Source organism: Sander lucioperca, chromosome 19 (genome assembly GCF_008315115.2).
Source record: "Sander lucioperca isolate FBNREF2018 chromosome 19, SLUC_FBN_1.2, whole genome shotgun sequence".
Classification (NCBI taxonomy): domain Eukaryota; kingdom Metazoa; phylum Chordata; class Actinopteri; order Perciformes; family Percidae; genus Sander; species Sander lucioperca.
In genome coordinates, this window is record NC_050191.1 from 10,022,176 (window position 1) to 10,048,524 (window position 26,349).

The window sequence follows — 26,349 nt, forward strand, 5'->3', positions numbered from 1 at the left end:
CAGACTTTTAGTCTAACTAAAGGTGCACACAACAGCTTTGTAAAGATAGGATGACCTTTTTTAAATTTAAATCATGTGGAGTTGCTCCAGGAAATTTTAGCCAGTAAAAAGTAACTACCCAATAAAATAGGTAAAAATCTACAATTCTGGGATCATCCCTGGAATGCAACTTTTAGAATGTATTTTTGCACATACAGTATAGCTAGATTTTTCAATAATTGCTCCTTATTATACATTTTACAATTGGTTTTTCCCCCCAATAAATGCATACTGTTCTGTGCCTTTCATAACAGACCTAACCTCAAACTAATCCCTTCTTCATCCTACATTAGTGTGAGAAATACTGAAAAGTCCAGGGAGGTTAATCTGATTGTGGGGGCACTTACTTTTCATAAAGACCTCAATCAGCTGTTGAAGATTACTTGTTCTGTAATGGAACAGCACACCAATCTTGATCTTGATGACAAAAGGCCCTGTCCGCTTCTTTATTGTGGGACCCTATTAAAAATGAATGGTGATCTGTTAAAATATTCATCAAGCGAGCGAGGGAAGCAGGTCTGGGTTCAGACTGAGTAGGCGGCTACCAAAAGCCTGACAGACAGAGTGTAGTAGAGTAGTACATTAGAATTAAAGACTCAAGGGACGAAAAGAAAAGCGTGCTGACATTTTACTCCTCCTTCACTGTTCACAGATAAAACAGTGGGGTTAAAGTCAGAGATTAATTATGCCAGACTATTTTATCCAGAAGTTCCTAATTAAAAATCAGAAACAATGTTTTCACATTCCTCAGTGGGGAACGGCAAGGTTGACCGTGGCGAGATTAGAATGATCTCTGTGTGGCATCTTCCTTCCTTTCCACAGAGTCTTTTTGGAGGGCTGAGTCCCCACCGGAGCTGGAGGAGCAGTTTAATTAAACCAGACGACAGTGCACATGACTGTGCTTTGACCTTGGTTCTCCTCCTTCAAAGTGAAGTGGAAGAGAAAACAAAGAGGAGGAGGAGCAAGGCCGTTTGCCATTGAAGCTTCATAAAGATAATCACCATTCATTAGCATTACATTTTCCAGGCAAATTAAATGCGAGGCCAAGAGAAACACAGAGGAGGGAAATCAAAACAATTAACAATTAACACCGTGTAAAATTTCTCTTTGTAAAACTGTGATTCAAATACCCTGCAAGCTATGTCAAATAACAATCAAATCGGCATTTGTTCTTTGCCTGCTGGCTTTATTATTCTGCATTCCCATTGTTTATTTTGGAGCTTTCATCGCTACTCATTTTATTGTGTTGCTGCACAACTCCCACGTCTCTGCAACACCCCAGGATGCCTCTTACTAGGGGAAAAGTTTAGGAGTCAGCTTTTCTGAATCTGTTCAATACTGATAAAAAAAATATATTTTGATTGCTCACACAGTGGTGCAAGGCAATCATGTGCACCGCTGTGTCTCAGAGGCAAAACAACAGTCTCATAAAGGTCATTGTCATCACTCCATGTTTTGTGGGAATGTTTTGAAAGTGTACATTTGCCTGCATAGTTTTGCTTCTCTGTCTTTGAAATACTAACCACCAATTGAGCCATATCTTTTGACTATTCACTTTGTTTTGCTGTCAGGCACCGTATTTCTGGCCATCCAACTGTTGGGAGCCTGAGAACACAGACTATGGTAAGAGGGATGCATTGAAATTTTGTTTTTTTCTTACACATTTTTGTGATAAACCCCTTCTTATAACATGTTTTCCTCCATGTTTGAAGGATCAATGCTTTTTCATCAAATTGATTATCCTGGAATAGTTTTTCAATGGAAATACGGAGTAGCATTGAATGGCACAAAAACACTGTATCTGAGGGAGTGTCGATAGAGCTGGTAATCAGTATCAATGTCTCAACTACATTATTTCACAGGTACTCAGTCAATACATTTAATTCAGAGCAAGTGCTCATGAGGCTAAAGTTGAGTGCATTCTACACTTCCAAAATCAGCAGAATACAATTAACCATACATAACTGTAAGATTTACTCCTCTGTATTCAGACCTAATCTAGGGACCAATTTCAATCCCAAAACAGCACTTTAGAAAATTATTTCTACAAATCCTCTTTCATCTTCATTAAGCTACATCAAATTAAATAAAGACAGAAAACATATACTTGTGTAGCTGTAAGTGAATATTTATAGCTTGGCTGTAGAGCTTAACTCAACCCCCACAATGTTGATGTTTTATGCAGAAATAACTATACTGTATGGATAATTGTCTCAGTTTCTACCTTACATGCTCAGTGTTGATAGTGACTAATAGGTAAAGCTATGGAATGTGGCAAATCAATTAGATATTTCACAATTGGGCCAATATGACCAATATGTTTGTTTGCATATGATCTATACTGACCTTTAACTAACTAAAGCATTTGGCTGTCAACCAGTCATTCAGTTGACATCTCATAAATAATATGGGCATTTCTAATTTAATCTTTTCATTTAAAGGAACACGCCGACTTATTGGGACTTATTCACCGTAACCCCCAGAGTTAGATAAGTCCATACATACCCTTCTCATCTCTGTGCGAGTTGTAACTCTGTCCGACGGTTCCGCCGGTAGCCTAGCACGGATCCTGAAGGTAATCGGGTCCAACTAGCCTACTGCTCCGAATAAGTGACAAATAACAAGGTCACATGAGACACATCCATCTTCTAACCGTATATAAACTGGGAACTATATTCTCAGAAAGGCGAAGCAGTGCTACTTCTGCTACTTGGACAGAGTGATATGCTTTGCAGCACCTGAGAAGCCCCAAGCAGATCAGCAATGCTTCGCCTTTCTGAGAATATAGTTCCCAGTTTATATACAGTTAGAAGATGGATGTGTCTCATGTGACCTTATTTGTACACACTGTGACAATACAAATCACATCATGTAAATAGGAACATGTTGGCGTTATTTTGTCACTTATTCGGAGCAGTAGGCTAGTTGGAACCGATTACCTCCATAATCTGTGCTAGGCTAAGCTACTGGTGGAACCGTCGGACAGAGTTACAACACGCACGGAGATGAGAAGGGTATGTATGGACTTATCTAACTCTGGGGGTTACGGTGAATAAGCTAAAGTCCCAATAAGTCGGCGTGTTCCTTTAAGTCCAAAAATAATATTTTTTTAAAATTTTCAGTCAGTGGCTGAAAACATTAGCCTGGTTGACACCAGACCCTTCTCAGTTGTAACTGAGAGTGGGTCTGGGCAAGGTTCATTCACAGCCCATTTCCAAAGGGGCGTCACCAACGGACGCCGCTCAAATGCTTCTGGGCGCAATTGGATAGTCCTTCAACCAATCAGACCAACGATCTGGGTGACGAGCAACGACAGCGGCATCAACGGGTTGCTGCGCTTCGGTGGCTGTCATGTTGAATGTAAACAAAAAGCTGCTTGCCTCGCTGTGCTATCGTCATCGTGTAAAGCCCGCCTCAACGGTTGCGATTGGTGCCTTGAATTGGGAAAATTGGAAATGGGCTTGAATAGGCTTGGCCAGACGGACTTCCAGAACAAATCTCAAATTTGCCAGAAGTTCGTCAGGGTTTTCCCAGGCTATGAAAACATAGCAGTTTCTTTTTAATACGGTCTGGTGATTCATCTTGCTAAAGAGCTGCTAACAGTAAAATTATTTAATCATTTTAGGTTTCAGTGAAGAGCTGTAGCTTTCCATTTTGACCTAAATTCTGTTTTAGAGGTTTTTACATATTTGCAAAAATAAAGTCTGTGGAAATGTGTATGCATCACATGTGGGAATGGCAGACTAGCAATGGAAACTAACTCATAGAGAGGTAAAAACATTAAATGGATATTGCTAAAGAATTTCGACCATAAATGATATCAAAACATGGGGTTTGATTTCATGAAAATCTTAATAAAAGGTGCAATCTTTAACACATGTACATATTTGGCATTAAACTAATCAACTTTATGCGTATCAAATATTGACAGAAAATACTAAATCTACTAGTATCCTGATTTTAGTCCATTGATAGCACTGCCCTGGCAGTGTAAACACATGCTCCAGTAGAGAGGACCAGTCGACAGGATTAGTCAATCACCGTTACACTTTGTGCCCTTCGCCCTGTCATAGAGGCAGCATGTCTGTAGTTTAGAGCGCAGTGCCTCTTCACACTCCATCTCAAAATCCTAAAGCAACACATAGGTGGACAGGCGGCCTCCAAAACTGATTATAGTTTCATACCATGGGAGATGAGGAGGGGTGAGGTAGGTATATGAGAGTGGTATGGATGAAGAGGAGCATGTACTGTATACTGATGAATCCCAGTCTTTGATTCTCTCTGTCCCTCTCACAGCTATTTACCTGTGCAAGCGGACCATGCAGAACAAGACCAGGCTGGAGCTGGCAGATTATGAGGCGGTGAGTTCTGGATTGTTCCTCTATACACAGATTACTACTTGTTGGTATTGATCTGTGTGTCAAGCTTTGAGCAAAAAAAAAAAAAAAAAAAAGAAACACAACCTCTTAAAGGTCATATTTGTGTGTCTGTAATAATGAGATCTAAATTGCATCACAGAAACTTTAAAACTGTGGAATATTTTAAGATTTAATTGGATTTAGTTTAATATTATGTTTGCCTTAGAGATTTTTGATCATAACATCATACCATGTCTTCTCTCCAACAGGAGAACCTAGCCAGGCTGCAGAGAGCTTTTGCCAGGAAGTGGGAGTTTATCTACATGCAGGCTGAGGCCCAGGTCAAGTAAGTGCACTCTGTTACCACGGCAACTCATGAAACTACACATGCACGCAGTGATGTCATTCACACCTAAGGTAAAAGATAAACTACATATTATGAGCAGTGAGTGTTTCTGACAGACTCCATTAACCCTCCAGTAATGAGAATTCTTCTTACATTGCATGTCCAGTCTTATCTAGGCTTTATGTTTCTGAAGTATATAGCCTGATGAATCAATTTGCTTTTGGAACATATAGAAATTGGAAAATGAAGACAGAAGAGGTAAAATAGAAGAAATGATAGATACCTGCCCATTATTATGTATATACACTGAATCCTATATGACACATTAGGCCCCTGCATGGTCTTCACACTATTGTGTGCATCTGCAAGCCACAATTAAAGACATTGTGATTGTGCCAATTGCATGCAGCACCTTTTTAATGATTACTTTCTGTTCTGTGTGACCATCATTTCGAAGAAAAAAAAACAACACAGACCAATGTTCTTTTGTCCAGAGATGTTCTTGATTTTGTTGTATTTTTCAATGGGTTACAGTTTGGAGGTCCTCTATATGAATAATTAACACCTGAAAAGTTTAAACAAAAGTTTGCATGCTGTAATTCTCACACTGACTGATGACCTCATGTGCAGGATTGACAGGAAAAAGGATAAAACTGAGAGGAAGATCCTTGACAGCCAGGAAAGAGCCTTCTGGGATGTCCATAGGCCTGTGGTAAGCCTCTGTCTGTGCATGTGAGATTGTAGCTGCTACCTCCTCTTTCGTCCACACACTGTCTCTTTTTGTCTTTCCAGAGCTCTCTTTAGGTAATCTTAAAATCCCCAGTATTGACCGTAATAATGTTTTTTTGTATTTTGCTTTTCTCCAGCCTGGATGTGTTAACACGACAGAGATGGACATCAGGAAATGCAGACGCATGAAGTACCCTCATAGAGTTAAGAAGGTATAAGTTCCAATAACAAGGGTGTGATGCTTTGGTAACCATCTGTTTACAATAAATGTAAAATTACTTTGAGCAAAACTATTCCTAATAAGATTTACATTAATACAAGCAATCACTTTTTAATTACTGACATTGATCACTTTAATTTTACAACACAGGGGCTTTCTTAGCAGCTGTTTTCATGCTTTATCTGCACTGCAAGAAAATAAGTGCACGTTGTATCTCTCTATTATCTCTCCAACTTCTCCTCTCATCATGTTCAAACGGCCCAGTCAGTGTATGGTTTGGTTGAGGAGGGAACACAGTCTCGGAGTCCCATACATACTCCTTCGCACCACTGCAGAAAAGGCACCAAGGAGGATGTGGAGAAAGAGGTAAAAATTTGTCCTTGAATAATTGAAATGATCAACTCACATTAAAAAAAAAAACAACAACTCTGTACTGTGCTTTGTAATGTTTTATCCACAAGCATGTTGTTTCATTCCCACAGAAGCATTGCAGAGGAGCTTGACACACTACATTTTACACTTTGTTATAAGGTCAAATTTAGCAGGAGCTTTCTAGCACAAAGGGAGATTGAGTTTCACCATAAAACAAGACAACTAAAAACAGGATGCAACTGGCTTATGGGAAAATAAGTGTATTATGAGAAACAGTAGCATTAACATTGCCACTGAGGCTGCCAACCAACTTAAACATGGTCCTGTTAATCATAGTAATGCCAAGATACTTGCAATAAGACAATCATACACTGACATTTTAGAAGATGCATAACATTTACATTTGGTTAGCTGTTCTCATACAAAACCAGCATAAACAAACACTGATTCCTGTCATGTCCTCTTTCAGATCTTATTCCTGAACACCCAGCTAGATCGTCACCGTATGAAGATGTCTAAAGTTGCTGAAAGGTACAAGAAACTCAGGCATTTAAGTAGTAATGGTTAACAAATGTTAGATATATTATGGGCTTATTGTGTTGAATTACATTAAGCTGTACAGGCATTCTTTTATTGTCCACTTTCTATATAGTGCATGAGAGTTGCAAAGCATATGTATGCATGTATATGCGTTTCTAGTCCCTTTTCTTCCTGTTTGGCAGACACACTCTTGTGTTTGTTTGCCTGACAGTCCCATCTTCTGCTCAGTCATTCGGGACAGCCATTACTTCCCAGCGGAGCAGAAAAAGTATGATTACTGCTGGCTGCTGCGCTGCTCTGCCTCCCTGACCCTTTCACCTCCTGACTTCACATACAGAGCTGAGTTTTAATTAGTGGGGGGACATTAACCCAAACACTGCAGGAAACATGTCAAACAGCATCAGTCATGCTGGGCAAAAACATTCAAAACAACTAGTATCATTCATTTCTTTTTTTAATCACTTCACATAAGGAATAATATGTCAAATATGATCACTCTTTGGGTCAGTGAGCATATGATATATCATATTACTGCAGGTGGGAATGTTTTCTGTCAGAGATCCAGCTGTTACAGTCAGATTGAACTGCTGTCGAAACAAGATTGTTTTATCGTTATAGCTGCGGTACGTTTACTTTTCATACTGTATGTCATGGAGGGATGCAAGGGCTAACATGGTGTAGGAGAGACACCACGTTCTGTTAATAATAATTAGATAATAATAAAAAGATTCTTGAGTTGCAGTTTAAACTGAGCAGTAAAACATTTCCTGCTGTTGTTGACGCACTTTCTGCTTCGCTGTGTCTCTCAACTCTTATTTATCTCAGATTAGATATGAGAGGTATGAGGTTCACATCTGAGCTTTTGATCAGAACAGATGTTCCTGTTTAACAATTTTTTTTCTCATAATTTACTCAATTAACTTCTGAAAGCTCACAAATATATCCGGTAAACAGAGGAAATATTGATCTCATTGAAAAATTGTGACAAAATGTGAGTTGTTGTGAGCTTTCAACCAACATCTCCTCTCCTCTGCCCCCCTGGTGTGTGTGTGTGTGTGTGTGTGTGTGGTCAGTCTGATAAGCTACACTGAGCAGTACATGGACTATGACCAGTTTGTGACAGCACAGGAACCGTCCAACCCCTGGACCAGCGATGATCCCTCCCTCTGGGATCTGGAAGCCAGGTACAAAACCAGAAACACATTTCCTCTTGATTTCATAGAGTTAAACTGGCAAGTCACATATCAAAGTCAAATACAAAACAGTGTTTAGAATGTACAGAGAATTTGATAACAATCATGACCTCTTTCAATTGGATATTGACATATTCCTTATTGTGCTGATTATTTTTGATTACAGAAAAAGATTGTTGTGTTATTGGGTTGTATTGTTTTCTACTGTGTTGTCTGATTGGAAGTAATTGCATTTTTTACCTAAGTGTTTGTGTAACTGAAAGAATTATCAATATAAAAGCTGTTGGCAAGCTTAGTGCTTAGGGAAAAATAAAAGCTATTTTCCTTACTACAAAATGCTTGAGGGTCGACTGGAAAATATTTTTTTACTAGACACTGAAATTATGTTTAATTGTTTTTTCATAACATTAATGTCCCTTTGGGACGATTTGTGTCACCTTACTCTGATTTCTGGCTGACGATATTCTCGGTTGCTCAAACATTTAAAGGGAAAGTCCACCGATTTTATAGCCTGACATGGTCATACTCAGATTCAGAGTCTGAAACCGCTCCATTGGGCTGTGATTATGGGGCGTGTTCCAACTGAACCAGGAAAGAAAATTCCTCTGCACTCATTGGATAGATCTACAACCAATCAGAGCAACAGAACTCAACACCGTGTATTGTCTCCATAGCAACCACTCTTTGCACAATGCATTTGTTCTAACTTCCGACTTTTAGACTTTTTTGAAGCTGCATATATCATTTGTTGCGTGTAAATATAAATGTGGATAACGTTAGTGATAGTGACATGCTTGCTACAGTTGCATTTCTAGTGATGAATCAGCGAAAACACGTTTTATTTCTCTGATTCACTGCTTTGTTCTAACGCCGCTGGGCGCTCTCTCTCTTCAGTCTCTCTCTATCTCGCTCCACCATATAACGCTACCGTGCTTTCGGGCGGTTGTTGAGGCTCCGTCTAAAACTCTGCCATTTCAGAAAGCTGTTTGTAACGCAGAAATAAAATTATTATTCATAGCTATAGTTTATATCTGACTTTCCCAGCTGACTTCTCTATTGGCCGTTGAAACAGGTGAAGCCTCTGCCACTTGAACAGCTGAGTCGCAGCCACACCATCAGCTGGTTTGAGACGGGCCAGTTGAGGATTTTAAAATGAATGCGCTGTCGATATCTTCTGTAACAGACGCGATGGTGGAATCTAGCTACACATCTCAGTTCTCCAGCGGCAGCCACCTGTTGTAAACAAATTCAACCCAAGCGCTCTTTGGTGACGTGGTTGATTCTGTTACTGTTGATCATCTGTCCGACAATTTGATTGGTCCGAACAGATCTTGTTCGAGCATAATTGCTCCTCAACGGATCAAGTCCAGACCGAACTTCCTGACCTTGAATGTTGTGGGCGGGGCTAAGTTCGGCTGGCATGGCAGGCTACCGATTTTACCCATCATAGTGTGTTTACAGGTCTTGGGGTATTCTACTGCATTTTATGCTTTTATGCTTTTTGTTTAAAAGACTTCTGTGGCTCCAAAGGCAGCATGTATTCAAAAAGAAGTGAGCTTACCAAACTTCTGTAACCAGTTCCTTATCTCTGGTTGATGCTATATAGCGCCTTAATGCTACATTAGCCGCTATGAATCTCCGACCAAACTGTTAGCGGTTAAGTTGCATAGTGGGTAATCTAGGTGTCGGGTTTTGACAAGGAAAAACTGTCCATCCTGAGTCGGCCAATGTTATAGGGATAAGTGTTATATGTTATAGGGATATTATAAGTGCATTGCTAAATCAGTGGAGTACTCTTTTAAATTACATCAGGTATGTACAGTATGACAAAATTTGCCAGACTTGAGCGGTGCAAAAAAAGCTACGTTAAAATGTAATTTATGTACAGATTTTTATTAAATTCTAAGAACCAGTGATAACAGTATTACAAATTTCAAAAGAAATATCTTCAACAGAGGCGCAATAAATCAGATCACTGCTGTACAATCAATAGTGATTTAACAGCAGTACTGAGCACTGGATATATCTAGGTAATTCATTTAAGTGATTGGCCAATTTCTGAAGTAGTGAAGAAAATTCAGAGGTCGTTCAGCTTACTCGATCAATCCAAATCAAATAATCCACCTCAGTTTATGTGTTACAAACACATATTGGACAATGTAAAATTATTCATCATCTATTAAAATCTTATCTAGAGATATGAAGGTAATGAAATAAAGTTTTATATCTTAGAGAGGGCAGTCACATCTCTCAGCAAGTTGCACTAGGCTCTGCAATCCTGGCCTGAGTTATGCAGGAATTAATTAGAGCAGACATTTAATCATTGTGCCTAATGTAGTTTAATATTTCAGCTGAATTGATTAATTGCAGGATAGGAAGGATAAGATTAAAATTGATTGATTTCAGATGAAAGTTGCACAGCTTTCCAGACACCAATTTCACATCAACATCAGCCCTTTAAGACGAATGACCGCATTTTAGGTTTTAAAGTCTTAACCCTTCCTCTGTATTTATGTCAGATTTCCATACACTCAGCATTTCTCCATCATAATTGTATATCTTTAATACATGTTTAATCTCAACCTCTGCTGATGTTTATACTGCCCCCCCCCCCCCCCTCTCTCTCTCTCTCTCTCTCTCTCTCTCTCTCTCTCTCTCCTATCTCTCCCAGTAAGGAGCCCAGTCAACAGCGAATGAAGAAGTGGGGGTTCTCTCTGGAGGAGGCCCTGAAGGACCCTTCAGGACAGGAGCTCTTCCTTAAATTCCTGGAGTCAGAGTTTAGCTCAGAAAACCTGCGGTGAGCACATGAGATGCTTCAGTAACCATTTCCAACCTTTTTATGTTATGGTGATTTTTGCCAGTTCATAAACACGTTTGCATTTTCTGTTCCAAACATGCTGTGCTCCAGTAAAGCACAGTTCAAACCAAAGATTTGCAAAACCGTTTTACAACGTTGTAGGGGAAAGTTGCAGCGGTCGAAATGGCAGATTATTAGACGGAGGCTCATCGAGGGCCCGCAAGCACGGTAATGTGGTCGAGCGAGCTAGGCTACAGAGTGATTGAAGTGAGCGAGCGGCGATAGAACTAAGCACGGATCACATAAATGCAACATTATTTTCGCTGATTCATCACTTGAAATGCAACTGTATCAAGTATCTAACTATCACTAACGTTATCCAGCTATAAAAAAAAGTCTGAAAGTCGGAAGTTAGAATGGAAGTACAAAGAGTCGTTGCTATGGAGACGATACACCGTCTCATCTCGTTGCATTGGTGTAAACTGCCAAAGGGCCTAGCTTCCCTCCACAACGCGTACCTCCTATGGCGCCATTTTGATGCTAACAAGCACTCACCCGCCGTTAGCATTCCATTGACTGCCATTCATTTTGACGTCACTTTGACAGCGAATAACTTTACATCTGAAGCGTTTAAAGACTTTATTTGTCCATTGTTTATTTCTAAAGAAACACGACAATGTATAAAAGGCTCCATTACCTTGTACCTCACGTTATGGCTCTGTAGCAGACGTTTTTGTAAAAATAGACTAACGACTGTGTCATAACCACACGACTTACTGTCGCATAGTAGAGGAATTACCGTATAGTACAGGAGAAGCATGCAGGCAGTTTCGACTTACATTAGCTGTTTAAGTTTAATTACTAATGTTAACTAGCATTTTAGTTAGCAATAATTAGCCTGTGCCTATGTTATCTCCTTACATATACCTACGCTCTCCGTCTCTGCAAGATTCGGAATGACTGAGATTTCTCTTGGCACAGCTACCAGAAGACTTACAACTTTCAGACAGGTTGCTCACGTCACATCTACATCTTCAAGCTCAGTTGGAGGCTGCGCAGTAATGCTCAGCCCTCACTGGAAAAGTGCTTCTAATAGCCTTCACTGGTCTCCGTCCAGAGCAACGGGATCTGTTGGTCCATTTCTTTTACTGTTTATGTAGACTGCAGGTTTGCGAACGTTGCAGAACGTCGCGTTGCAAGTAGTTGCAAGTTCTAACTTGTCTTGTCTCGAATCTTTGGTCTGAACTGGGCTTAAGTGAGAAAAACCATGTGGTACATGGTGGTGGCCCATTTTACGTTTAGGGTTTGCTGACAATAAATGGAAGAAGGTTGTATTTTTTAGGGAAAGTTTATTCCGCATTAGAACAATTCAACATGCTGACATATGGTTCTTTGTAAATTTGAAGCTGTACAGCAGCACTTTTCGTGCATTATCTTCCTTTGACATTGTGAACACAGTATAACTGTTATTCAAAAGTGTTCACTGCTCTGAAAATAGCCAGAAACGCAGATTACTCTTTGGCATCTCTATTGTTCCACTTCCAACCTACTGTTTCAACCCACTTGCACACTGTAAATACAGGAAGCAACAACAATCAAATAAAACTTCACTGATCCCTGTTGAGAAACTCTGTAGAAAACAGCCATAAAGAGCTATGTGAGTATATAGAATAGAATAAAAAATAATTTACTTGGTTTCACAACCTTAGTAGCTCTTTCACTCAGTAGATTAAATTGTGGTGCATAAACATAGAAGATGAAGTATTAGTTCCACATTATGGCAATAAACTCATACATTCACACAATACCACTGTGTGTGAGCTGGAGCCATGCTGCAATTAGGCTAGCTGAGCATAAAGACTGCAAACAGGGCAATACCTAACCTGGCTCTCTGCAAAGTTCAATAATACAGCAACTTGTATCTTGTTAATTGAAACAAGCACAACAGAAATGTGAAAATGACAGTTGTGGTTTTAGGGAAAGTTATGTTGTACGTAGTTCTTGACTGATACGGATTTCATTCTCTATGATATAGGGCAGGGCAATATATCAATATTAATCGATATTGTGATATGAGACTAGATATCATCTTAGATTTTGGATATCGTAATATCGTTTTTTCTGGTTTTAAGCGCTGCTTAAAAAAGTGATGTAATTTTCTGCACTTACCAGGCTGTTGTAGCTGTTCTATTATTTGCCTTTAACCATATAGTCATGATATCCACATTATTAACACTATTTATCTAAAATCTAATAGTGAAAATATTTTGTTAAAGCATCAATTGTCAACCTTACAATATCACCACAATATCGTCATCGAGATATTTGGTAAAACATATCGTGATATCTGTTTTTGTTCCATATCACCCAGGCCTATGACATGGATGTCTATAGTTAATGAAGCTAAAATAATTTATTAGCTACAATTTTATTCTAATCTCTAAACGTATAGGGCAATAAACAAGAAAATCAGAATTTCGAAAATTTGCATTGGAGTTTGTTATGATGGTGTGATAATTGGACCTGTATTCATCCATCCATTCATCCTGTCACTGTCTCCTCATTTGACAGTTAAATCAATCACTGCTCTTCCATATGAGATAAACCCCCAAAACAGCAAATATATACACACTCGCACACATTCACACACATTCAGGCCCACAGCGTTCAAACATAACGTACAGATAGCAAACCACAACATCGTCACACAATTATCCCATAAATCAACAGTGGAGGAAAGCGCCTTGCAGCAGTTATGACCAGTCTCTCTAAGTGTATGTGCACTAATGTGCAGTGTGTGTCGTCTTATTGTAATCTGAGGTTGTTGATTTCAGAGGTATTGCTTATTGATTCAAAGTACATGTAAAAAAGGCCATGCCCTGTGCATGCATTCCCATTATGTTTCCACTGTGCCTGATCACGTGCTCTGCATGTGCACTCTGTGTGCCTACACTGACAACGGCCCCTGAACGCAGCAGCGAGTGAGAAGCATGGAGGAGCAGACATCAGCTGGACTTGAGTTTAGTCTGCAGTGATTGTTGATGGTCAGTTTCTTTCTAGTGTGTGCGTCCATGGAAATGTAAGTTTAATTGTTGTGTTAGGTAACCCACAGTTAGTTTTTATTAGCCGTGAATGTATTTAGGTTTCTGTTAGCTTACAATGGGATTCAGAGCTAGCTGCTAGCTTGTAATAGTCTGTTTAACTGTGTTTTACATTCTCATAGCTATCATATGCTGTGCACTGAATACTTCGGTTGTTTATTCTGTTTAAATGCTTGTTATAATTATTATGACTGTCATTTATATAGGTTACATGAATGCCTTTGTGTCTGCTAATCTTTAAATTGATAGCTCATTGCATTCTAGTTATTATTTTTAACCATTAACATTGCTCTGTGCATGCTATTCATAGATGGCTATGTTTAGCTTAGGTTTGTCTTTGTTATTGGTCTGTAATTATCCTTCCTAAACAGTCTGTATTGCTGTGCTTTGTTGTTACAGAACCACACACACACAGAAACACAAGCCTATTTGTTTATAAACCATCTAAACCGCAACCCTGGACTCTGCATCTCCTTTCTCCCCACACTCTCACCTGAACATTGGAGCAGTGTCCTGACCCGACATCCTGAAGCGATTGCTGCCACACCTATTAACCCATATTTACACATTCTATCATACATTTTTGGTCCTTCGAGCCGGATTACAGCAACTGCATCAGCCCAAGATGTTCAGGCCAGATGAAAGAGACTCAGAAAGAGATGTGGACCGCCCACACAGACACAGCCACCTGCCATCATACCTTCAAGACTATGAGGTCAGTTATCAGGCATCGCAGTCCAGTGGATGAGCAGACCAGAAAGGCTATTACTGCTGATGTTCTAGGGTGTATTCGTAGCATGAGAGAGGAAAACGACAAACTGCGTAAAGATGTGCAACGCCTTACAGACATGATCTCCTACTCTCCTGCACTAGCTCCATCATATGTCATGTCACAGCCCAGACAACTTGAGGATCATGAGACATACACACCTGCACCCATTAGTAAACTGACGGCACATAGTGGTCATCAGGACCCACGTCAGCGTGAAAATGTTCCACAAGTGCAATTCAGTGATGAGTATTCCTCCCCACAACACGGCCAACATGACCCGAGCTCAGTGACGGTCTAAAGGGAACAGGTCTGTACAGTCATCAGCATGCAGTATCTTCTCCATTAGCTTCCGGTGAGTCAACCCCGTGCTACAAAGACGCCTTTCAGCGAACACCAGAAACCAGATTGTCTCCCCTGCCTCAAGGCTCAATGACAGTAGACCAACCGTCGCCACACCAACACCAAGAAGACAGATACGGCTCTCCAACTGGTGCTGTTCAGCGTCAGTCCGCTAGCAGCTATGGTCCTCATAGAGGCGCTACATCCAGTACACCTGATGTTAGGTATCGTTCTTTGCCTAATGATGCCTGTCGTTGGCCTGATGACAAGTTCCGCCCTCTTCCTGATGATACTTACCATCGCTATGACAACAGCCACATTTACCCTGCTGAGTCATATCGACAGCCTAGTCTGCGAGCCCATCGTAATGACTGTTACTATCGGGAAGGTGGCAGAAATCATCCTTCAGATCGGAGAGGCTATCCCGAGGATCGCTATCGTTCTGCTAATGGCTATGACATCTATTATGGTCCTGATGATCAGTACCAGCATTGGAATGACCGTTACCCAGATGATCTCCGCAGATATTATGACCACCTGCACCCAGCGGAGCGGCCTCAGGCTCAACTCCCCTTCGGCAGACACCCACCTGTGGAGACATATAGCGGACCTAAGCCGACAATCCCTGACTTCAAACACGAGGACCCACGTGAGTTTGCAATATTAAAACTCGCGCTAGACAACATCCTCCCACCTGATGCTTCAGAGCAATTTAAGTTCCAGATACTGACCGACCACCTGAAGTGTGAAGAAGCACTACTAATTGCTGATTCATACAGTAATGGCCTGTTCCCATTCAGCGATACCATGAGAGCACTCACTGAAATGTACGGTCAACCTCAACAGCTGGCCTTGAAGCGAATCTCTAATTTGATGGGATGGACCCAATATCAAGAGTGGTGACATTAAAGCCTTCAAGTCATTTGCCCTCCAAGTCCGTGCATTAGTGGGCATGTTACACCAGTTGGGAGGCCAGGGCTGGACAGAGTTGAGATGTGGCTCACACGTATCTCGCCTCTTAGCTAAGTTGCCACACGACCTAAAAGCCAACTTCCAGAGATTTGTGAACCCCATCCAAATTCCAATCCCAACACTGCTTGACCTAGCTGATTGGCTTGAATATGAGGTTTGTGTACAGGTGGATGGAGGTCAGTACTGTAGCAATTCAGGTCAAGAGAAGCAAGCTCCACGCCGAGACAGGCGCACAGAGTACAAGTCCCAGAAGACCACTACTATTCTCCATGGTAGTGAGCAGAAGGAGAGACCAGAGAAGGCTACAACTGTGTCTGTATTGGAGACAACACAGGATAAGCCAAAGAAGTACTGTCCCTTCTGTGACTCGGTGCAGCACTATCTTAACCAGTGCAACAACTTCAAACTCTTGACAAATGAGCAGAAGACAGAGTGGATAAAGGTGAACAAGAGGTGCTGGAGATGCGGCCGTGATCACCAAGCAGCAAAGTGTGCACTCAAGGCCAAGTGCAAACAGTGCGAAAGAAAGCCCCTTGAGGCTCTTCATGAGGTCAATACCAGCCAAAGTGCTGCAGCATCAGATAAACCCAAGGTTATTGGAGAAAGCACTTGCTTGGTGAGTTCTATCTCAGAGACCCTGTACCTAGATCGGCCGACATGCAGCAGCCAGGTTTGAGTCGTGTTATCCTCCAAAGTGGCAACAAGGTACTTGAGACCTATGCTATATTAGATGATGGTTCAGAACGCACCATACTCTTGCATGAAGCTGCGGATCGCCTAGGCTTGCACAGGGAACCTGAAGACCTGGTGCTCCGCACTGTCTGACAAGAGGTTCGTACCATCCACGGAGCCACGGTGTCATTCTCCGTGGCTTCCGCATCACAGCCTGGCTCTTCATTCCAGATCCACAGAGCTTTCACTGCAAAGGAACTTGGCCTCGCCCGCCATACGTACCCAGTCAAAGTCCTGCAGGAAAGGTATCGTCACCTTAAGGACCTGCCACTGCCAAGCATCAAGGAGGCACAGCCGTTGCTGCTTATTGGGTCAGATTACCCTCATCTCATCACTCCTGTGGAACCGGTGCGCCTCGGCCCTCCTGGTGGACCTGCAGCCGTGCACACCAGACTTGGGTGGGTTCTACAAGGCCTATCAAAATTCCTGCGCCACCGGTTCACTCCGCAGCAGTGTCTTTTTACATCCTGTGCTCATCCAGAAGCCGAGCTCTTCAGCCACGTGGAGAAACTGTGGCAGCTGGATACCTTGCCATATCAGAGTGAGCGGCTCATCACTAGGTCGAAGCAAGACACAGGCAGTCTGACAGCTTGAGGAGAAGACAAACACGGTTGAGGTGAACAGAGTCAGAAGGTATGCCACCCCATTACTGTGGAAGGAAAATCTCCCCCTGCTTCATGCACCAAAGGAGGCAGTGTTGACTCAGTTGCGTGGGACAGAAAGACGACTGGCCAGAGAACCAGAAAAAGCGGCGACCTACTCCAAGGAGATTCACAAGTTGCTTGATGCTGGCTGTGTCACACTCATGGGACCGACAGAGGCTAAAAGGAGCAGCCACTCGTGGTTCATCCCGCACCACATGGTGCACCACAACGGGAAGGACAGGATAGTCTTCAATTGCTCCTTCACATACAAGGGCCAGAACCTGAATGATCACCTCCTGCCGGGCCCCACATTGGGAGCTAGCCTTTTGGGAGTTCTACTTCGATTCAGGGAACATCCAATCGCCATCAGCAGTGATATTAAAGGGATGTTCCACCAGGTTCGTCTGCTGGAAGAAGACAGACCATTCCTACGTTTCCTGTGGTGCGACATGAAGGTAGATGAAGAACCGAAGGTCTACGAGTGGCAGGTGCTTCCTTTCGGGACAACATGCAGCCCGTGTTGTGCTATCTTTGCCCTCCAAGCTCATGTCCTGAGACACACTGAGCCAGGAGAAGATGCCCGTCTGTCAATAGAACGCTGTTTTTATGTTGACAACTGTTTACAGAGTCTTCCCTCCGAAGAGCAAGCTAAGACGTTTTTTTGCATTCCCTCCCCATGGTGGGTGGATTTGAATTGCGCCAATGGGCTAGCAATGTGCCCACAGTCATTGACAACATACCTGAAGAGTCTAGGTCAGAGAGCAGCATTCTTTGGTTCACCCAGGAGATGGCTGACCCTCAAGAGCGCACTCTCGGACTCGTATGGCATTGCAAGTCTGATACACTGCGATACAAGCATCACCAGAGTGAAAGTCCAGAGCCCACCATGCGCAACATCTATCGACTGCTCGCTCAACAGTACGACCCTCTCGGATTTATCGTTCCATACACCACGAAAGCCAAGGTCATTGTGCAATGTCTCTGGGACAAGAAAAGAGGATGGGACGATCCTCACCTACCAGAAGACCTTCTCCAAGCCTGGCAGTTGTGGGAAAGTGAGATTCCCCAGCTGACACAGATCACTCTGCCAAGATGTTACACTGACCTCAGTTGGAATTGCAGCAACAGTAGTCGCAGCATTCACATGTTCTGTGACGCCTCTGAGCGTGCGTATGGGTCTGTGGCGTACCTGCGTACCGAAGGGGACAAAGGAGAAGTCCATGTTGTCTTCTTGGCTGCAAGATCAAGAGTCGCGCCTAAGAAGCAGCTTTCAATCCCCAGGCTGGAACTGTGCGGAGCCCTCACAGGGGCGCAGTTAGCTTCAGTCCTTAAGAGAGAGCTCACCCTTGACATCCAGGAGGTGGTGTACTGGACAGACTCGACCACAGTACTTAACTGGCTTCAGTCAGATTCATGCCGGTATAAAGTGTTCGTGGGAACCAGAGTTGCAGAAATACAAGATTTGTCTGACCCTGCAGCCTGGCGCTATATCGATTCAGCATCCAATCCTGCTGACGATATTACAAGAGGGAAAACACTGACTCAGCTTGCTGGAGAGAATCGCTGGAGTAAAGGGCCACCTTTCCTTCAGTTGTCGGCCAAGCACTGGCCGAAGGCACCAGAGGGAGATCCTACAGCGAGTTAGGAGAGCTGAGGAAGATGGCGTTCAGTGGTCTGCTCACAGGAACAACCAGTCCTACAATACCTGATGATTAGCAGTTCAGCACATATCAGGAACTCCTGGAAGCCACTGCACAGTCACTCCACGGGGCGGCCGACAGCACTACTCAGCCTGTTGCCAATGACTACTCTAAAGCAGAGTTGGCCCTCCTGAGACATGCTCAGATGGAGAGCTTTCCTGAAGAGTTTGCACTAATCAAGTCCGGAAAGACCATCCCGACAAGCAGCAGATTGCTTACCCTTGCACCCGAATACGATGAGTATTCTGACCTGATCTGGGTTGGAGGTAGACTCCGTAGGTGTAACAGCCTGAGCCACTCACCCAAACACAAAACTCCTAATTCAGCACTGTGATAAGCAGTTGCATCACCCTGGAGCTGAACGTGTCTTCGCTGAGCTGCGCAGGAGGTATTGGATATTGAGAGGTAGAGAAGCAGTGAGGAGGCATCAACATAACTGTCCTGAGTGCAGGAAGTGGAGAGGCCAACCAGTGGTCCTGAGAATGGCAGATTTGCCCCCCTCAAGTTTGAGGCTTTTCCGACCTGCCTTCTTTTCAACAGGAATGGATTGCTTCGGCCCTATGCTCGTCAAAATAGGCAGACGAACTGAGAAAAGATGGGGCATCCTGTACAAGTGTCTTACCACCAGGGCAGTCCACCTAGACCTGCTGGCGAATATGGACTCTAATTCCTTTCTAATGTCCCTCAGACACTTTGTAGCTCGTAGAGGAAAGCCCTTTGAGCTTTTATCTGATCAAGGCACCAACTTTAAAGGAGGAAGTAGGGAGCTGCATGAAGCGTTCAATACCCTGGAGCCTGCCCTCAAAGATCTGCTGGCAGCAGAACAGATCCGGTTCCGCTTCAATCCACCCGGGGCTCCTCACTTTGGTGGGTCGTGGGAAAGAGAGGTGCGATCTGTGAAGACAGCCCTCCACACCACACTAGGAGCTCAAACTGTGTCAGAGGAAGTGTTGACTGTCTTGATTGAGGTGGAGAGCATCCTCAACTCTAGGCCTCTGGGCTATGTCTCCACGGACATTGCAGACCCGGATCCTGTCACACCCAACTCCTTGTTGATGGGGCGGCCGGACTCCTCCCTGCCACAAGTGGTCTACCCAGAAACAGAACTGCTTAGTCGCAAGAGGTGGAGACATACTCAAGTCCTGGCCATTCATTTCTGGAGGCACTTCATACAGCATTTCTTGCCCACCTTGCAAGCACGACAGAAATGGAATATTGAGGAAGAGGACATCACCATTGGGACTGTAGTCCTCATTGTAGATCAACAGGCTCCTAGGGCTCTGTGGCAAGTGGAAACCGTGAAGACCGTCATACCTGGACCAGACGGTCATGTGAGGACTGCGGTTGTCCAAGTGAAGGATCGGACCTACGCTGGCCCAGTTGCACGGCTCATCAGACTGCCTGCTTTCCCCTGTGATACTGCCGAGCCATAATGGACCCTGAAAACAAATTTGCATTCCAAATTTGGGGGCGGCTGTAAAAAAGGCCATGCCCTGTGCATGCATTCCCATTATGTTTCCACTGTGCCTGATCACGTGCTCTGCATGTGCACTCTGTGTGCCTACACTGACGACGGCCCCTGAACGCAGCAGCGAGTGAGAAGCACGGAGGAGCAGACATCAGCTGGACTTGAGTTTAGTCTGCAGTGATTGTTGATGGACAGTTTCTTTCTAGTGTGTGCGTCCATGGAAATGTAAGTTTAATTGTTGTTAGGTAACCCACAGTTAGTGTTTATTAGCCGTGAATGTATTTAGGTTTCTGTTAGCTTACAACGGGATTCAGAGCTAGCTGCTAGCTTGTAATAGTCTGTTTAACTGTGTTTTACATTCTCATAGCTATCATATGCTGTGCACTGAATACTTTGGTTGTTTATTCTGTTTAAATGCTCATTTATATAGGTTACATGAATGCCTTTGTGTCTGCTAATCTTTAAATTGATAGCTCATTGCATTCTAGTTATTATTTTTAACCATTAACATTGCTCTGTGCATGCTATTCATAGATGGCTATGTTTAGCTTAGGTTTGTCTTTGTTATTGGTCTGTAATTATCCTTCCTAAACAGTCTGTATTGCTGTGCTTTGTTGTTACAGAACCACACACACAGAAACACAAGCCTATTTGTTTATAAACCATCTAAACCGCAACCCTGGACTCTGCATCTCCTTTCTCCCCACACTCTGACCTGAACATTGGAGCAGTGTCCTGACCCGACACCCTGAAGCGATTGCTGCCACACCTATTAACCCATATTTACACATTCTATCATACAGTACAGTTATTAAATTCATCCCTCATTTTGACGTACAGATTCATGGTCTTACATTGTGTTTCGGCCTTTATGCAGCAGAGCAGCAATAAGCGGGTGTGTTTGTGATGTGTATGTGAGTGAGAAGAAGGGTGAGCATCTCTAACAGCCAAAGAGAGCGAGAGAGAAGGAGAGACCTGTTAGGAATCAGTCTTGGAATGAACTGTGAGAGATAGCATGGATGTTGTTGATACCTCTGAGCTACAGAAGAAGATAACACACACTACACATGACAGAGAGAGCATACACCCTTATCACTACTCACCTCTCGGCTATACTCACCCCTCTCTCTCCCTCTCTTATTCCTCAATTTCCAGACCTTTAGTTGCTTTTGCTTTTATGAGGGAGCTTTTGGAAGAGCACTACTGAGGGAGAGAGTGACAGCAAGTGGGAAATAGAGTGAGAGAGAGAAGCAGACCCCAGAGGGTTTCTCTCTATATTATATCTCTGAGCCAGTCCAAAGATCAATATACATACAAGCTAATATTGGAGGCAGTCAGCCTGAGCCTCTCTGCTGCCTCTGGTGTTTAACACAGTTTATTGCGTGCATCCCTTTATATCATACTGGATATTTACTAGTATGAAAGTCCAAAAAAGCCCCAGTCAATTATCTAAAATGAATGCCTTAAAATGTTAAATGCCACTATTGAAGTCTTTTTATTCCCTCTTCATGTCATTTGTATACTGCCCGATACAGTTTTACACTCACAGATTTATCTGCTTATTTTGTCTTAAAGAAATCTGAATTTTAAAGTTTCTGAATCCTTCACATGATTTTGCTCTGCAGGGCAGGATGCTGGAAGCTTTCACACTGTGCCTTGCAAATCCATGTGTTTCCCTCCCTTTCATTTACTTTTACATTTTTTGCAGTGCACACATACAGTATGCTGTCAACATAAATCCCTATACAGTTTGTGTTTTTTAATTTAAAAATGTCCATCTAAACAACTCAATTCTCAGATATTCTTATACTCAATTTTGAAAAAGTACGTGTCTTCAAATTCAATACGAAGAAACTGATCGCAAAACAATTCCATTTTTTAACACACAATCATCACTTATAATTAAGGATTAAAACTTCCCATGCCAAGAAAATCCCACTTAATTGGTGGTATCTAAGTAAAGCTTATTTTCAGTAAAAACAAGTGAAATGATGCTACCTTAAAAAAATGTTAAATGATTAAAGATGGTTAAATTCTGTAATTTAACCATTACAGAATTCCGGATCATTGTGGATCATTGTAGTCATGTGAATCAGGTTGTTTAGACACTCTATAAGTCAAATAATTATCAAAGGTGAATTTGGTCTGTATTGCAGGTTCTGGTTGGCAGTGCAGGACCTGAAGAGGATGCCCCAGCAGGATGTGGCACAGAGGGCACAAGACATTTGGGCAGAATTCCTAGCCGAGGGAGCACCCAGCTCCATCAACCTAGACTCCCACAGCTACGAACGCACAAGCCAGAACCTGAAAGACCCTGGACGATACAGCTATGAGGACGCACAGGTGAGAAAACAAAAGATACAGGAAGAAAGGGAACAGTTATTTAGATGTGAGTTCAGGTAAATTCATCCCATACTTTGTAGAGGGACAGTTCACCCCAAAATCTAAAATACCTATTTTTCTTCTTGTGCTATTCTTTTAATTCATTTTGTATAGTGCTTATTTTATCAATCTAGATGGTTTTGGTGCGAGTTGCCCAGTTTTGGAGATATCGGCCGATACTGCTAGCTCACCTGAGCTAGCTAATATTGTCACAAGCAACGAGCCTATCGTCCATGAGTATGCTTCCTTCTGCGTGTTGATACAGTTGGCGAGTGTAATTCTGTAGAAAGTAAGTAGTTCTAACATGGAACTGCTCACACCCAGGTTTGTGGATTATCTTGAGTAACCAGGGAAAGATTTCCGGAAAGAGACATTACTGTTGAATATTTCACCAAAAGCCGAGTGCCACGTAGTTCCATTATATTGCAGAGAAGGCAGACTTCTCCATGGCCGATATCTCCAACACTGGACATCTCGCACCAAATTAATCTAGATTTATAAATAGCACTGTAGGTAGGTAAGAGGAAAAATATGTATTTCTGATTTTGGGGTGAATTGTCCCTTTTAACAAGTTGTTACACTCAAAACTAGATTTGGAAATCAGTCATCAAACCAGTCAAATATCCTCATTATACAGGCCTCTACTGTAGTGTTATAATAATAATAATAATATAGTCCTCGTGTTAATGTGGACCCTTCTGAAAACCCCACAGGGAGGGAGTTTTAATGAAACATTTCACAATAAAATTGATGCAAAAAATGACTAAAATCCTTTTAAAACCTCATTAACTCCATCATCCACCCACACACAGAAAAAAACAATATCTACAACTGCCATTTATAAATTACATTCAAAAGACAGAGCGAGAAAATAATCCATGTACTTAAAATGCCATGCAGAGTCTCTTTTGGTGTAGCAAGAGCCAAACTTCCTTATTCCCACCTGTCAGCTGAAAGGTCAACTTGTCTGACCAAACGACCGACCGACAGAACGACCAGCTTAGCGTACAGACTGGAAATGAGTAAACAGCTAGCCTGCAATGACCTAATTTTTTGACCTAACATTTGTATTTTTACGTGGGGTTGTATGCAGAACTATTTCTTAGCCGAACTTTATGCCAACCTAAGTCAATTGACTGCTGACTGTCACGTTTCCCAAAATGAGGAATCATTCCTTTTTGATTTACATTCTCTGTGTAACAGTATTTCTCAGGCACATGCAGCAGGGCCGTGCAGAGACCTTTTGAGGGGCAGGGGCTCAAATTCAAAAAAGGGCATATGGAAAAAGAATTGCTAACAATATACAGTATGTCATCTTTATTTTAAAAACTGTATATTTTACATTTTAACATAATACTAAATCCACAATACTGTAAACCTCAAAATAAAATATGGAGCCTTAGACTACATTCACACAAATATATCCAAAAAATGCAACCGTTGTCCAAGCAAAATGTAATCTTACATACATGCTCCAAACTGTATATAGAAAGTGCAATATGAAATGTTACATAATACTAAATCCACAATACTGTACACCTCAAAATGAAATATAGAGCCTTACATTAGACTACATTCACACAAATACAAGATAACGAGATATCAAACCAGAAACAGTTTAATTGTAGCCTATAACTGCAACCTGAGCTGACTATCAGATTTCTGTAGCAGTGGGCTAGTAGGCTTTGAATCAGAAAGGGATTTGCAAAGGTATGCAGCATGTTTCAGATTATTTTCTCAAAATATAAGGATGTCCTTTATTAAGTCAAAATGTATAGACCACCAACCTACACCGCAGACTGCAAATAACCTAAGCTAATTTCCCAAAGAAGTGACGTTCTTTTAAGTGGGCTGCTGGTTGAGAGGCAGAAAGCACACACACACACACACAACTGTTATCCTACAGAGAACTGCTGCTACACACACACACTTCTGTTAACCTACAGAGAATTGCTACTGTCTTCTCTTGTGTATCAGAGAATGAAACGGGGCGATATAAGGCTATCACACTATGAGTAATTGTAGCCGCGGCAGCTCGTGCAGTTACCGCGAAATGTGACCACTTCAAAGTTAGCTGCCTGCTGGCTGTTTTAATCCTGGAGGAGACTTGTTATGCAGCGGCTAGAGGCCTCTATAACAAACCAAATGTGCATGCATTCTCATTCACTTCAAAAGCACACTTACCTGCACTTCAACTTTCTCTCGCTCTTGCTGGCCGCGCCGCCGACGGATGGCATGGACTCACTTGTATCTAAGTGGCGCGCCTGGCAGGAAACCTGGTCATCATGTGATATAAAGGTTTATGTCGTTTTATCTAGCTGATTATTATTGTTAAATATTATTCTTAAACCGACCACTTGTGGGCCATCGTCAAAGAAAAAAAATAAAAATAAAAAAAATCTAGACAACAAAAGGGCACTTTGGCCTTGAGGGGCAAAAGGGGCAGGTGCTCAAGCACCCATAGCCCCCCCTCTGCACGTGCATGACATGCAGTACATACTACATAGAGTACTGTAGGCCCAACCTGTAGGCATATGTTCTTATTGAGGCCAATATATAAGAGGGAGTATACAGTAAAAACAAAGCTCAGTTCGCCCACCTTCACTCACACTGCAGGGAACTAATTTAAGCGCCACTCAGGGCGGGTTTATCACCCTTTTAATTTATATCTCTTCAGGTGATCAGTGTCAGTGCTGCCTCTTCAGGAACTCTATCCCACACTGTTGTATGCCCCATTTGTCTTTCTTAGACGCTTCACCAATATCCACTAATGGGTTTATATTTTGGAGTCATTTCTAGAGAATACGCCTCACTGGGAGATAGATAAGGTTGGTGGAAGGAAGTGTTGGGGGTTGGGTGGCGTCTGTCAAATTTCCTCTCCTGTTACACTCTTAAAAGGGAAGTTTAAACATTTTTTTATTTCTCCTGTTAGTTGGACATTGTGCTCCTCAGTGACTGTCTTGTTTAGTTTACTCTGACTGAGTTTGCAAGTTATGTACATCATTAGCACAGAACCATCTTTATACAATTTCTGGCAAACATTTAGACCAATGTGTCTTCTCTCTCTTTGTCTTTCTGCCTCTTATCTCTCCATTAAGGACCACATCTACAAGCTGATGAAAAGTGACAGCTATACACGCTTCCTGCGCTCCAATGTGTACCAGGACCTGCTGATGGCAAGGAAGAAAGTAAGCGTGTGTCTGTCATCATCATCCCACAGGTCAATTTCTGTGTACATATCTTGTATAAACTAACTGTATGATTGCACAAGGCATTGGTAGTGCAGGAACTAAAGTGTACTTATCATGGTCACTTTGTAAAGGGGCATCAATGAGACATCTTAAAGGGTTGATTCACCCAAATTATGAAAAGAAAATCTTATTTATCATACCCATAATAATGCCATACTAAATGCTGCACAACATTCATGATTTAGAGATTGGCATGGTTTTATCTCAGTTAGCCTAATAGCTAACTGAGATAAGATCCATATCAATGTAAATCAAACCAGCTATTAGGCTAACTAAAATAAAACCATGCCAATCTCTAGCTATGGTGAAGGGGATGTGATGATGTGGGGCTATTTTAATTCCAAAGGCCAAGGGAACTTTATCAGGATGCATAGTATCCTGGATCTATGAAATA

General features: G+C 42.2%; 2 protein-coding genes across 2 annotated transcripts in view; both read left to right on the top strand.

The window, feature by feature from the left end:
- Positions 1 to 26,349, top strand: part of rgs6 (regulator of G protein signaling 6) — a 105,191-nt gene that overhangs the window by 75,446 nt on the left and 3,396 nt on the right. Inside the window, exons 6-16 of the mRNA XM_031322266.2 lie at positions 1,611 to 1,662; positions 4,336 to 4,400; positions 4,667 to 4,743; positions 5,374 to 5,455; positions 5,610 to 5,684; positions 5,957 to 6,058; positions 6,534 to 6,595; positions 7,678 to 7,788; positions 10,469 to 10,594; positions 22,479 to 22,665; positions 25,803 to 25,892. Of these exons, the coding sequence (XP_031178126.1) occupies positions 1,611 to 1,662; positions 4,336 to 4,400; positions 4,667 to 4,743; positions 5,374 to 5,455; positions 5,610 to 5,684; positions 5,957 to 6,058; positions 6,534 to 6,595; positions 7,678 to 7,788; positions 10,469 to 10,594; positions 22,479 to 22,665; positions 25,803 to 25,892 (1,029 nt within the window). The remainder of the gene's footprint in view (positions 1 to 1,610; positions 1,663 to 4,335; positions 4,401 to 4,666; positions 4,744 to 5,373; positions 5,456 to 5,609; positions 5,685 to 5,956; positions 6,059 to 6,533; positions 6,596 to 7,677; positions 7,789 to 10,468; positions 10,595 to 22,478; positions 22,666 to 25,802; positions 25,893 to 26,349) is intronic.
- Positions 13,462 to 17,840, top strand: LOC116066290. The gene is made up of 2 exons (XM_031322267.2): positions 13,462 to 13,722; positions 14,202 to 17,840. Exon 2 carries the CDS (start codon positions 14,897 to 14,899, stop codon positions 15,707 to 15,709), a length of 813 nt encoding a protein of 270 aa, XP_031178127.1. The 5' UTR covers positions 13,462 to 13,722; positions 14,202 to 14,896; the 3' UTR covers positions 15,710 to 17,840.